Genomic DNA, 15,097 nt, shown 5'->3' on the forward strand with positions numbered 1-15,097 from the left:
CAATTATAGCATTCCTGGCCCCCATACAACTTACACAATAAGGGGGTGATTCACACCTGGGGGCTGGTGGTGCAGCTCTGCGCATGAGTATCGACGAACTAAAGGTGCCCACACACTAGAAAGATCTGCGATCGTAAGATATGCGCATAAATTAGTCTTAAAATCTTTTTTCCGTCCTGGACAAAAGATTTCAGGCAAGCGCACATCTTTACCAAAGATTTTTCTTAAGATCCCGTGTGCGTTCCTATGGATCTTTTGTTAAATCTTCTGATCTTTTGTGCAGCACGTAAGATCAGAAGATTCAGCTAAAGATCCACGGAGCACGCATCGGACAAAAATCGACCGATTTGCGACCGATTATCGGTAAACATCGGACGATATATCGGCCGATTTATCGGAAATCGGACCAAAAATCATTCTAGTGTGTGGGCACCTATAGTCATGTGCAGAGCAGCTGTACGAAAGGCATTCGCAAACATCAGGGTGGACAAAGGGCTATTGTTGCCCAGAGTTTGGGTGTGCCCACAAAAACTATCAGTGTGCCTAGAAAAATGCTGGGCGTCCCCATGCAAATGCAGGAGGGTCGAAGCCTGCATGGAGCAACATCAGCTCTGGACCCGTTCTTGGACACTATTGACGCAAATATAAGAAAATCCAGACTTCAATGGTTGGCGACCATCTAATGATGTTGTGGCCATACCCTCTCATGCAAATGGGTCTATTTGCATAGCGGAGCTTAGTGTAGGGGAAGGGGGCGGCGTTTGGTCACCCATCAGGTGGGTTTAGCGATAGACTGCTGCTTAGTGTACCAACGTGAATCAAACTTTGCACATAAAAAAAAAAAAAACAATAACCCATATAGACCCCAAGCCTATTCACTAGTCACTAACCGGCATTGGGAAGATTAACCCTCTGCCCTAAACAGATATTTAAATGCAAACCACAGGTGTTTCTCCCAGGTAGGATTATGACTAGATATTAGGAAAAACCTGGGCTGGAACTAATAAATCCTGCTGCTGCTGCCCTAAACCTGAAATCCTGCATTTCCCCATTAAACCTATGTGGAACTTTACTGTCCCTGCAAATTCCTTGCTTTTCTTACAAACATGAATCATGCCATAAGTTAATATATATATATATATATCACAAAAGGATGACCCCACGTGCGCCCTTAGAATATTGTAAGCCGCTACTCTATGACCCCCCCTGTTAGTGGGAGGTGGTGTTAGAAAATAGGAGGAATAGAGATATAGAGAGCGCTTTCAACCACCGAATATGGATTCTAACAATAGTTAGTCAAAATACAAAACAGTACAAATATTTATAAAACCAGTGTGCTTTTTATTGATTGATTTCAGAGTCACATCTGGAAATGATGTCCTTTTCGGAAATGCAAGTAACCCCTATATATATATATATATATATATATTAACTGTTAACTTATGGCATGCTTGTTGGAACCAAGGGTGCCAGATTATCGGTGGTGTACCTGTGTTTATTTTAAAAACTTTAAAATAGTTGTAGTATTTACAGAGCACCTCACTGATTGTATTTACAAGAAAGCACAATTATCTGTAGGACAACTTGTAGATTGTTATATTACTGCACTATCCAATCTTGTGAGTGAAAATGTATTTTCTCAATAACAAATAACTTTAATATATATAACTTTAATATACACATACAGTGGGTTCAGAATAACTTAATTATAAATAATAATAATAATAATAATAATAATAATAATAATAATAATAATAAAAATGTGAAATTAGAATACTGCCAGCTATCGTGGAGAAACTGAGGCTGTTTTATGGTTGAGAAACACATGGATGCCTAGGACTATTATTTTGTCTTAGTTACAGTATGTCACCTCCTTCCTTCCTAGCAGGTGTACTGGGAAGAAAATAATAAACACCCACATTACCTCAGCACTTATATACGGTAGTTGCCTGTCAGGGACTAGTCTTTTCTCTACTACAACTATTTGCTGACACTATGGTATCCACCTGGAAATGGCTCTGGGCAAACAGAAATTATTTTATCATCTTTCTGGTCCCACTTTTCTTCCTCCCACTGCCTTTGGTAGTGCCGGGAACAGTAAGTACTTTTATTTCATTAAACACATTTCTTAATGGATGTGAGTTAAAGCTGTTGCTGGGTAGTCAAAGGTTGCTAACCTTGCAGAGATCTGACCAAATACTGTATGCAGTACTGTAGTTATTGTTTGCCTAATTCCATGTATATGCATTGCACATAAGCCTAGTACTTCCCAATTTATATAAAATCTTAATGCAAAAATACTGAAAACTACATTGTAAAATGTTGTAGTTTTTAAATAATATTAAATCAGATGCCAAATGTGGTTTATTAACAAATGATTTATTGTTTTGCTTGTATTAAAAGTCATGAGTCGAGCGATACCACTTTCACATCACAAAAGTGGATCAGAAGCGGGATCTTGATCCCGGGTTTCATCCTTTGACACTAAGGCTAACGTGGGCTGGCGCAATGCCTTCCAGGGGAGGGCGGCTGACATCACAGGACATCCAGAGGCGTAACAGCGCTGCCGCAGACCCCACGGTGGCTTGGGTGAGCCAGCGCCTGCGGGTCTGCTGGGAGTGCAGGAAGTAAAGCTCCCATGAGTACCGCCATCTGACTCCGAGCCTGCGCCCATTTTTCAGTCCTGCCACTGTGTTCTGTGTGTGTGTGCCCAGTCAGTGCTGCTGGGACAATCTCTGTTGCTCCTCCTCTCAGATGGCCTGCTGCACTAGTGAAGCCTCTGTCATCGCTCCAGCCCGCACCGTGCACTGACCTCTTTCCGTGGGGGCTTCCCAAAGAGATGGGAGAGCAGCAGTGGCGACTCTCCATCACCCATGTCTCTCCCGCAGATCACCACCACTGCCAAGGGGACAGTCAGCCTCCGCAACTATCACTGGAGATCACCGCTGCTGCCAAGTGCCTCTTCCCCCTCCGCATCTGCCAGAGACCTGCTGTCCACAGCTCAGATACATAGGATCACTGGCTCCAAACACACAACAGAGCCTGTCAGCACTGCTAGCCCTCACAGCAGGACTGCAGTCTCCTCTCAGCACTGCTCCACCTCACCCGACACTTCAGTTACAGCCTTAGGGCTGTTTCACACAGTACGGTTCCTGCCGCACGGTGAAATCCCGTACGGCCAGGGAGCCGTGCCGCACTCAGCAGTTGTGAATGGACACTATTGTGTCCATTCACACGGGACGGCCACGGCCCGGCCGCACGGCTGCAGCCGGATCCCCCCACTGGAAGGGACGGCTGCCGGGCTGTGGCCATCCCTGCCATTATAAAATTCTGAGTGCGGCGCGGCTCCCTGACCGTACGGGATTTCACCGTGCGGCAGGAACCGTACTGTGTGAAACAGCCCTAACTCCTAACGGCCCTTGAGTTCTCCTCAGTGGCGTAAGTTTGTCACAGTTGCCCGGAGGCAAGATGAATATTGTTGCCCCCACCCCCCACACACAACGATATTCAAAATATATATAGCCTGTTATGAAATAAATATTATATACTGTATATAGATAGATAGAGAGAGAGAGAGAGAGAGAGAGAGAGAGAGAGAGAGAGAACACATACATATATATTGCAGAACTCCAGAAGTGATTTTGATGGCTTTCAATTAATGGATTTAAACTGGCAGTGGTGGAGAGGGGCCCCCTTGAGAGCAGGAGCCCGGTGGCAGATGACTCCATTGCCTCCCAGAGTTCTGCCTCTGGTTCTCCTATTTTTCACCTCTCAAGGGATCCCCATATGTGACCCATCCAGCGCAGCACATATATCTGCTGAAGGGGGGAATGAAGATCTCACTCATAGAGGTATCACACTGTGTATGTGTGAGGGATATACAATGGGGGTGTTGTATACTGTGTGTGTGTGGGGGGGGTATATAATGTGGATGGTGTATACTGTGTGTGTGTGTGTGGGGGGGGTATATAATGTGGATGGTGTATACTGTGTGTGCGAGGGGTATACAGCATTACAATGTGTGGTGTATATTTTAAGTGGCATTATAGTGTGTGGTGTATAGTCTAAGTGGCATTATGGTGTGTGGCATACTGAGTAAGGGGCATTATGGTGTGGGGCATAATGCATATTTGGGGGGGCGCAATAAACTTTTTTGGCACGGGGGAGCAAAATTTATAGTTACACCACTGAGGACGTCAGCCACTTGCCCAGTTCTCGGACCCAGATGCCACAAGTCTTAATCAGCCCAGACCCCACCCATTATACACAGGGTGGCCTAGGTTTATCTCTTCTTTTAACCTGGGTCAATTTGCCGGGTTGGTTGGTCCAAATTATTAGGATTGATGCTTTCACACCGCACCTCAGCAATAACCCAGGTTATTTGTGTGATGTGAAAGGGGCGTTACAAAGGTTTTACTCTTTTCTTCAATCAGCAAAAACCACAACAGTACAACAACCTCACATAGGTCTCACCACAAAGTTGTGCAACATAACAGAATTCAAAATCACTATTTATCTAGTCTAGGATTAGGTAACATTGCACTAGGCACATATGTCAGTACAAATGATAAGAAATAAGCTGATATCATGGCTTAAAGACACAGGTCCCATTTACTCTACTCAGCAGTTAAAGTATTGCTACTATTAACTGAGACTGGACAAATTTTGTCATAACTCTTATACAACAAAATATATTTAATTACAATTTCAGATACAAGTAGTCAAAGGTCTTAACTACAAAACACCATCCTCCATTGCCTTCTTTACTCCTTTGTAGGCCACAGTCCTGACTTTTTTTCTTAACCCCTCCATAAGCGTTTTTCCATGAGAAGCTGCAACTTCAAAACTATTTTTTTTCCAAATTCTCTGGAATCCAATCAGAGGCGTAACTAGAACTTTGTGGGCCCCATAGCAAAAATTATAATGGGGCCCCCCCTAACTCAGGTCTCTACCAGTGCGCATCCCGCCGGGTGTGGCCACCATTAGTGTGAACAGAAAAAAATGTGCCCCTCCAATATATATTTTCTAAAATAAAGAATGGACAGATTCTATAAAAAAGTATGTGGCCTCGCTTCAAAGGGTAATGCCCCACCGCAAAGCCCATTGAACATTATGAGACACACCGCAAAGCCCATTACACATTATAAGACAAACCGCAAAGCCCATTGCACATTAGGAGACACACCGCAAAGCCCATTACACATTATGGGACACACCGCAAAGCCCATTACACATTATGGGACACACCGCAAAGCCCATTACACATTATGGGACACACCGCAAAGCCCATTACACATTAGGAGACACACCGCAAAGCCCATTACACATTATGGGACACACCGCAAAGCCCATTACACATTATGGGACACACCGCAAAGCCCATTACACATTATGAGACACACCGCAAAGCCCATAACACATTATGGGACACACCGCAAAGCCCATTACACATTATGGGACACACCGCAAAGCCCATTACACATTATGGGACACACCGCAAAGCCCATTACACATTATGGGACACACCGCAAAGCCCATTACACATTATGGGACACACCGCAAAGCCCATTACACATTATGGGACACACCGCAAAGCCCATTACACATTATGCGACACACCGCAAAGCCCATTACACATTATGCGACACACCGCAAAGCCCATTACACATTATGCGACACACCGCAAAGCCCATTACACATTATGGGACACACCGCAAAGCCCATTACACATTAGTAGAAACACAGCAAAGCCCATTGCACATTAAGTGACACACTGCAAAGCCCGTTACACATTATGGGACACACCGCAAAGCCCATTACACATTAGGAAAAACACACAAAGCCCATTACACATTAAGTGACACACCGCAAAGCCCATTACACATTAGGCAACAATTACAAACTTACCGCATTTCTGTCCCACGCTGCTTCTCAGTCACCGCGGCTCCTCTCTGCTTCACAGGTGTGGGAGTATGAGAGGCCTGTACACCAGCATGTGGGAGCATAGGGGTCCATTTAATTATGCAACAGTAGCAGGAGTGGGGGGCAGGTGTGCGTGCTGCTGCAGGGCCACCATCAGGAGATGGAAAATGGGACTGGTGTCTCAGGCCCAAAGACCCCCGGGCGGCATAGCAGGAGATTGGTGACCCAGATACAAAGCTCCTAAGCTTCAGGAGACCGGTGTTACTTTCGCCCCTAGGACTGTCTGTCTCTGCTCTGACTCAAGCAGATTGGGTACTGACTGAGTCTGGCTGGCAGCCAAACTTGTAGAGACAGCGCAGCAGCATTTTGAATGTGCTGCTCTCTTGAAGTAAATCACAGCTCACGTACAGGCAGCCAATCAGGATGACTGCCTATCTGTGAGCACTCACTGACAGCAGCAAAGTCAAAATGCCCCTGCGCTGTCTCCAGAAGTTTGGCTGTTAGTCCCCGATCTGCTTGTCAGAGCAGAGACAGCCAGTACTAGGGGAGAAAGTAGCAGCAGGCTCCTGGAGCTCAGTCCATGGTTTCCTAGTGAGGACTGGAGCACGAGGAGCCTGGAGGGGAGTGAGATTTTTAGGCGGCGGGGAGGGTAGGGTATAGGCGGCAGCCGGCGGGGAGCAGGAGGTGGCGACTACTGTGGTGAGTGGCTGTACCTCTCTGTGGACACAGCCACCACCGCACATTACTAAGAATCGGCTGCGCATCGCCGTCAGTAGCAATGAATGAGAATGTAGCACTCCACTGCCGTGCCTGCGCTAGTGCGCTAGGCAGACAGTCCCTCCTCCCTCGCAGTCTCTCTTCCGGACTAGCGCCCCCGCCCATCCCCCCGCCCGGCTCCTTACGTCTGCTTGCTGCTCAGCCTCTCTCCCCTCCAGCGAACAACAGAATACAGGCGGCCGCGGCTCCCTAAAAAAAAAAAAAAACTAAGCACGGTGCAGGGGAGTGCTTGCTGTCTATCGGGCCCCCCCAGCCGCCGGGCCCCATAGCAGCTGCATCCCCTGCACCCACGGTAGTTCCGCCACTGAATCCAATCAAACTTTAGTTTTTTTTCTGGGATGGTCTGAATATCTCTTTTTACATAGAGCCTAAAATCTTTCAATAGGTCTACATTGGGGCAAATTTGGAGCGTTTACTTCTCAACGTACAAATTTGAGCTGAATGTTCTGAAGATGGTTAACGAGAGGCATTTGCATAATGGCATGTTGCCATGTCTGGCCAGGAGAGTACCGATTCTAGAGAATGATGCTGGTGGATGAAGGGTACTAATACACTTTTAATGGAATTTTCAAGGTACACCCATTGGTCCATGGAGGTGTTACTAACAAAGGATTCTGAAACATTTCCATCAGAGTCAAGAGCTTGCCAAACAAGGAATTTCTTAGGAGATTTACATTTGGTCTTAAATTTGTGTTGATATTCAACTTCACCACCCTTCTGAATGATAAAAAGCCCTTTTTGGGAGCTTCGATGGGTCCACAGGGACGTATGTCTCATCATCAATGATGAGGATTTTTCGTTGCATTTTTTCGATAAAGTGTTTTGCATGCTGCTTGGATACGTGGTTCTTGACCTTGAGTGTATTTGGGAGAGGTTTTTATGTTATGGCCTTAATGCTCAACTTCTCGACTTTAATTCTTCCTACCCAAGATCTTTTCATTTTCATTTTCTTCCCTCCTGCAGCCACAGTACTGGAGGGGTTCTTCCTGTAAAGCTTCTTGATCTCTTCCATGTTTCTTTGGGTCGCTAGCTTCGGTGTACAACCAGGATTCTTTTTGAAACTTTTTTCATTGGAAAGCTGGATCTTTTTGATATACCTGTGGATACTGTAGTCACTTTTTTTAAATTCTCTTTTTTTAAATGCTTCCAGGTCACATTCGAGTCTTTGTTTGCCACAGTATTATAAAACTGTAAAGCACGTTCCGCAAGTCCTTCACTTTGACGTCGGTTCATTTGAGAACGCTGCATTCTAGGAATAAAATGTAAATAATAAATACTAAGTAGATATTGGAGAATTCAGTTAATGAAAACACATTTGTTTAAACATACACTGGAAACCCACACTGGAAACGTTATATATGACATTTTACACCAGTCCCAGTTAATATTTTGCATCTGACATGATATATATTCATTTCCATTTACTTTTGTGTGTACAATCCAAATATACCATCAGCAATTTAATATCACATCATTTTCTTTTAGATATTTTGTACATTTTCAAATAAAAGTATTTAACCACTAAACGTGCTTGGCAGGACTCCCTTCTGTCTGCACTATAATCTATGCATCCTGCCCAGACTCCTCATCCTCTGTCATCAGAATCCTCCTCATCTTTCTCATTTTCCTCCATGTGCTGGTCCTTTGGTAGAAACAGTGGCATATTTATAATGGGTGCAGTTGTACGGTTCACATGGGCCCCTGAGTCCTGGGGGTCCCCAACACACAAGCTGCACCTAATTTCCTTAATACTTACCCATCCAGTGTCCCATGATGATGGCAGCCCCTTCGGGCAGAAACTTTTAAGAAACTCTTAGCACTAGATGCTATGTTGCTTGCTAACTAATGTGCCATTATATCTCAAAGAAGTGACAAGAGGGTCAAGTACACTCCAATGTTTGAGCTGCATAAAATCATTTTACTTCCACTCCACATATTTTGGGCCTAATAATGAAGAACTTTGGGAAAGTTCTGGATAAAAAAAGATCAATATGTACTGTGGGGGTGATTCTGGTTGGTTTGCAAAAATCAAACTCCTTCTTTAATGGACAAAACCATGCTGCTCTGCAGGTGGGGCCGATGTAACATGTGCAGAGAGATTTGGGTGATTTTGTTTCTGTGCAGAGTAAATACTGGCTTCTTTATTCTTACACTGCAATTTAGATTTCCGTTTGAACACACTCACCCAAATCTAACTCTCTCTGCACATGTTACATCTGTCCCACCTGCAGTGCACATAGTTTTGTCCATTAAAGAAGGAGTTTGGTTTTGCAAACCAACCTGAATCACCCCCTGTATCTGAAGTAAAAGGTTCCTAAGTAATGTAAAGCAAAAAAAGGCATATTATTTTTTGTTTGTCCCCAAATAAGGAGGTTTCCGAATGGTAGGTCGACATTCAATGACTGCGGTGTCGCATCACATGGGCAGAACTTTCTCATAAGCTCTGTCCCTGCATACAAAAATGTATACATTAGTGCAATGTAATCAGAACTTGGATTGGGTGGATATTATTCCAGAACATCCGCATCTGCATCCGCATCGGATGGTAATAAATCAGCCCCTTAGACAATTCACAAGAGAACATTAGCAGTACCATCAGGTCACATGTTGCAAAGTAGTTCACAGCATGCAGAGAGTAAATTCTCCAGATCGTTCATCCAGGACCCCTACCAGTAACCACCCCACTGTGTTGATACGGTATATATTATATTATACAACATTGTCACAATATAAATGTAATGTAATATTATGAAAAATGAAATATAGATTATTTTATTATAAGAAGTGTGTGTTTTTTTGTTCTAACATACAAATGGAAAAGGGATTCACTAACGTCTAATTCAGACCTGAATACATTGATTGCATGACAAATTTGTTCTCAAAATGGGAAAAACCATGTGCACTGTAGGTGGGGCAGATGTAACATGTGCAGAGAGACGTACATTTGGGTGGGGTGTGTTGAAACTGAAATCTAAATTGCAGTGTAAAAAAAAAAGAAGCCAGTATTTACCCTGCACAGAAACAAAACACTCACCCAAATCTAACTCTTTCTGCACATGCAGTAACCATGGGGTCTGATTCAGACCTGTCCACTAGGCAGTGTATATTTGCTGCCTAGCAAACAGGTAAATGCTGCCCTGGTGATTCCAGATCTATATGTGGGTAATTGGGGATTCCTAAGAACACAGTCCCAGTTTTTACTGTTATTCTGCCTCATTTCTTTAGCTTGTCAAGAAAGGAATGCTAAAGGATTAAACTCTGTGGACCTTGAAGCTTCTTCCAAACTAACATTCTTTATGATTATATTGCATTTATTGCAGTAATATGCTTGGCTTTAGCACATAAAATAACAATTATAAACTGGAAAACAGTTACCATAAAATCCCAAACCCATGGCGCGCTAGGATATTTATCTTTGGAAATATAAGCACAAAGGGCCTGATTCAGACCTGATCGCAGGAAAAATTTGCTCTCAAAATGGGCAAAACCGTGGGTCCAATTCAGACCTGATCGCTGTGCTGCGAAATTAAGGAATCAGGTAATTCCCTGTGCACTGTGAACAGCATGTGCTGAGCTGGGGAGAGAGGCTGAACTGTGGCAGCGGCTTGTCATCTCTCTCCCCACTGCCTGGCTCCCTGCAACAGGGGAAAGGGACCCGGGACCCTCCAGCAAACTGGGGCCCAGGTGAAAAGTACTCACTACCCCCCTCTCGATGCCACTGTACGCACCAGTGGATTCCCTGGGGTAAATTTACGAAGATGGGCTGTTGCCATAGCAACCAGAGTCTCCTTATTATTTATTTAGCACCTTCTAGAAGATAATAGATAGAATCTGATGTTTCTGTGGGCAACATCCCATCCAAGAGTTAAAGCTAGATCCTTAACAGAATGTTCCAAATGTTTTTTCCATTTTCCATAGTTACATAGTAGTTAAGGCTACTAATAAAGATGTGAGTTCAAACTTTCATTAGAGTGTACCATCTATTTCACAAGTTCTCAAACAGTGGCGTAACAATAGCCCCGCAGACCCCACAGTGGCAGGGAGGCGCTGTGTAAGTGTGGGCGCCGGGGGTCTGTGGGGCTATTGTAATGCCGCTGCCACATCTGTGCTGTGGCCAGGACCGGCAGATTTAGTTGTCTGCGGTCCCGGCTCCCCTCCTGTTTTTGAGGATGCTAGAGGAGACAGCGGTCTTCTCTAGCATCCTCAAAAACTGTCTACTGTATGGGGGCAGACATTTTGTGATGGTCCGTTTTCATAGCAGCAGAAGCCAGGAGGGGAGCCGGGACCGCAGACAAGATCTGCGGGTCCCAGCTACAGAAGTTTGAAATCATGCCCACATGTCTTAGATTCCTTCCTGAATTACAAATTGTCTCACTTGTGGCTTATTATTTCCAGTTTCTTATATAGTGCAGCAAATTCTGTTGCGCTTTACAATAGGAAACAGTGATAAAACAAACCGGGTAGTAACAAACCAACGTAGAGGTAGGAGGACCCTACTTCACCAGACGAAGTCCCCACTTTACAGTTAAGTTTCTTATATGGCACAGCATATTCCGATGCGCTTTACAAATACAAACAACAGTGATAACACAAACTGGGTAATAACATCCTCTCCACTCCACTGAAACTGGGGCCCTGCTCTCAAGCTTACAATACAGTATATAGCCATAATAGGAGTGCAATACAAGGATAGGAATCTATAGCATGGCAGTCCCACCAGATTACAAGATAGTCCTGATGTGATGTAATTAGATATGAATGCTGCTCGAGTTTAGGGTATAGATCATTGGGTAGACAGCATGATGGTCGACAAGCATGAGGTCGACACCATTAGGTCAACATGCAGGAAGGTTGACATGCGGGAAGGTCGAAATGGGTTAGGTCGACAGGGTCATTAAGTCGACACAAGCATTAGGTTGACATGGGGAAGGTCGACAGTGAAAAAGTCGACGGGTTTTTCACATTTTTTTTGTCCCGAATTTCGACAGTCAACATGGACACTGAAACGCAGCATGCTCGCCACACTATTTTATTCTCCCACCATGCCCTAGTGGATGGTAGGGCATGAAATACCGCCTGTTGCACATGTCGGCTACAAAAAATGTGAAAAACCACATGTCGACCTTTTGATTATCGACCTTCCCCATGTCCACCTAATGACCCTGTCGACCTAACTCATTTGGACCTAAATGCATGTCGACCTTAATGCATGTTGACCTAATGCGTGTCGACCATCTGCTTGTAGACCTAGTGACCGTATCCCGCAGTTTATGTGGGGGTTCTGGAATATGATCAGCTTGCCTGAAGAGGTGAGTTTTCAGGGAACGCTTTACATTTTGGATGCTAGAGGAGAGTCTTATTGTGCGTGGGTACTGCCCAAAGAAAGTTTTGCAATTGTAAATGGGATCTAGAAAGGAGTGCGGATGAGAGACGAAGTTCTTGTACAGAGGGGTCTGGGACGGATATTAGACAGACCTTACATCGACAGCCATTACATAGACACCATTAGTTAGACAGCTCAATAGGTCGACATGGTTTTAGGTCGACATACCATTAGGTCGACATGTCGTTAGGTCGACAGGTCGTTAGGTCGACAGCTCATTATGTCGACAGCTCATTAGGTCGACATGTTTTTAGGTCGACACTGCCATTAGGTCGACAGTGTCTATGTCGACAGTCAAAAGGTCGACATGGGTTTTTTCACAGTTTTTTGGCCGAAATGTCGACACAGTCAACATGGACACAGTTTGAAGTGTACCGCAGCCCCTCGCATCGCTCGCTTCGCTCGCAATGCTTCGGGCACGGTGCCTCGCTGCGCTCGGCACACTATTTTATTCTCCCACCACGCCCTAGTGGATAGTAGGGCATGAAATACCACCTGTCGGCACATGTCGGCTCAAAAAACAGTGAAAAAACCCATGTCGACCTTTTGACTGTCGACATAGACACTGTCGACCTAATGGCAGTGTCGACCTAAAAACATGTCGACCTAATGAGCTGTCGACATAATGAGCTGTCGACCTAATGACATGTCGACCTAATGGTATGTCGACCTAAAACCATGTCGACCTATTGAGCTGTCTAACTAATGGTGTCTATGTAATGGCTGTCGATGTAAGGTCTGTCTAACAATAGTCCGGATACCGTACAGAGCAGAGAGGTCGGGGGGATATATTTTGAGATAATGGAAGAAATGTATGTTGTGTGTTTTTAGGGTAATGGCTTTGTTTGTGAGTAAAAGTATTATATATTGAATAAGGTAGAATATCAGGGCAGATTTTTTGCATCTGGCATGCGCAGACACATTTCTGCGCATGCTGCAGACGCTGGGTGCGTGCGGCCACGGCGAACAAACTGTTCCCTGGCTGCACACACCCAACCTTGCAGCCGGTGGGAACGTCCAGTGTTCCATGGGCATTTCCATGAAAATGCTGGGCATTCCCTTGGTAATCGCCCGGTGACGTGGGTGCCAGGGGCGGGCAGCTAACATCACTGGATGTCAGCTGCCCACCCATTTTACTTAGAATGTACACGCAAATAAAAGTGCCCTGAGAGTCACTTTATATATGCATGTGCGCAACACATATTTCGATGGTCGGCGACCATCGAAAGATGTGGGAGTTTCCCACTGGCATGGGATTGGATGTATATATAAATCATCCATTCACATGCCATGTGAACATACGCACCTTGTGAATTGTGGGCCGGCATACCACCATTCGCAGGGCTGGTTCTGGTTCACTTGAAAGTATTCGAATTTGTATCCAAACGAATCAACCAGAATAAACCCCATTGAACATACAGTATAGCCAGGATGATCGGCCTCAGAGTTGGACTCCAAATGGATTGTAGCAGTGAGAGACCAGTAAGGAGACTATTGCAATAATCAATGCCTGAGATAGTGAGTGCATGGATTAAAGTTTTTCCAGTGTCTTTTGTAAGATAAGGTTGAATTTTGGATGTTTTTTAGATGCATGTAACATGATTTAGACACAGATAAAATGTGTGGAATAAAAGACAGTTTAGAGTCACTCTTAAATTGGGATGATGAGTATTTTTTTAAGATTGTCAACTTTGATTGTAACCTTGTGTGTATACACAGACTTCTACCACTTGCTAAAATAATTTATTAAAACCCAGTCATCAATCATATTTCACAGTTCATCTTTGCTACCATGGCATCAACAATGATCATATATTTTACTAATATAAGATATATGTTCCTTCGTACCCTTTTGTGGGATCGTGGTTCATAGGTGCCGATTCTGTGGGTGCTCAAGGGCCTGAGCACCCACAGAAATTGTTGAGCACCCACGGACCCGAGTACCGCTGCTGGGCCGCCATATTAATTTGCTAATTTGTAGCTGCAGCACCCACATTGCCAGACCCGACACCTGGGAAACAGAATGCCGGGAAGAGTGTATTCTGTCCGCGGAGTACCTGCACTGTGGGAGAAATTTATGTACCTGCACTGTGGGGGCATTTATGTACCTGCACTGTGGAGGCATTTATGTACCTGCACTGTGGGGGCATTTATGTACTTGCACTGTGGAGGCATTTATGTACCTGCACTGTGGAGGCATTTATGTAACTGCACTGTGGGTGGAATTTATGTATGTGGAACTCTGTTGCTAAAATTTGAATATTGGAGACAACTGTGCTCCTTAATATAAATTGGTATTATTTTGTGGACACACCCCTTCCCCATGAAGCCACTCCTCTATATTTTTGGCTTAAGCACCCACCAGCAACAACATAAATCGGCACCTATGTCGTGGCTGTTTTGACAGATTTCCAATGTTTTTCGTCTTATGCAGACTTCTTCAGAGGTTTCTTTCATTGAGAAATACAAAATACAATAATTATACAATGTGTAATAATTACATGATAGGACCACCACTTATACAGCAATATTGTAAAACTTGATAACACATATAGAATGACTTTGCAAACTAAAACATGCATTAAATAATCTTATAATGGAATGAAAGAGCTGAAATGGGATAAAAGAGCTGGTTTTGATTGACAGACCAAAAGGGGCCGATTTACTGTATTGCCATGCTCTATTGCAGTTTGAGTATGTGGCGTAATAAGGATCAGGTCATTTATATTGATTCCACATTGTTTAACTCTATAAAGAGGTTTTAACCTTAATTCTGTCTTATTCTGTCTTAATCATGTCTCAATAAATAATATTGAGATGTGACCAGAGCCGGCCCTAGGCATAGGCAAACTAGGCAAATGCCTAGGGCGTTTTGAATGCCTAGGGGCACCAGCAGCTTCTACTTCTTTGTGTGAGTGATGCTGTATCTGCATATAAAATAGTGTATTCATGGAAATCACTGTAACATAGCATTCCGTATGCAGGTACAGGCACAGTCGCACACAGAATATAGAC

The 15,097-nt window shown here is 44.2% G+C and overlaps 1 protein-coding gene across 1 annotated transcript in view; it reads left to right on the forward strand.

Moving 5' to 3' along the window:
• Positions 1 to 1,995: 1,995 nt before the first annotated feature.
• Positions 1,996 to 15,097, forward strand: part of LOC146059773 (solute carrier family 13 member 2-like) — an 81,954-nt gene continuing 68,852 nt past the window's right edge. The window contains exon 1 of the mRNA XM_083172278.1: positions 1,996 to 2,097. Within this exon, the coding sequence (XP_083028404.1) occupies positions 1,996 to 2,097 (102 nt within the window). The remainder of the gene's footprint in view (positions 2,098 to 15,097) is intronic.

Source organism: Crinia signifera, chromosome 2, assembly GCF_055691185.1.
Source record: "Crinia signifera chromosome 2, ASM5569118v1, whole genome shotgun sequence".
Lineage (NCBI taxonomy): Eukaryota > Metazoa > Chordata > Amphibia > Anura > Myobatrachidae > Crinia > Crinia signifera.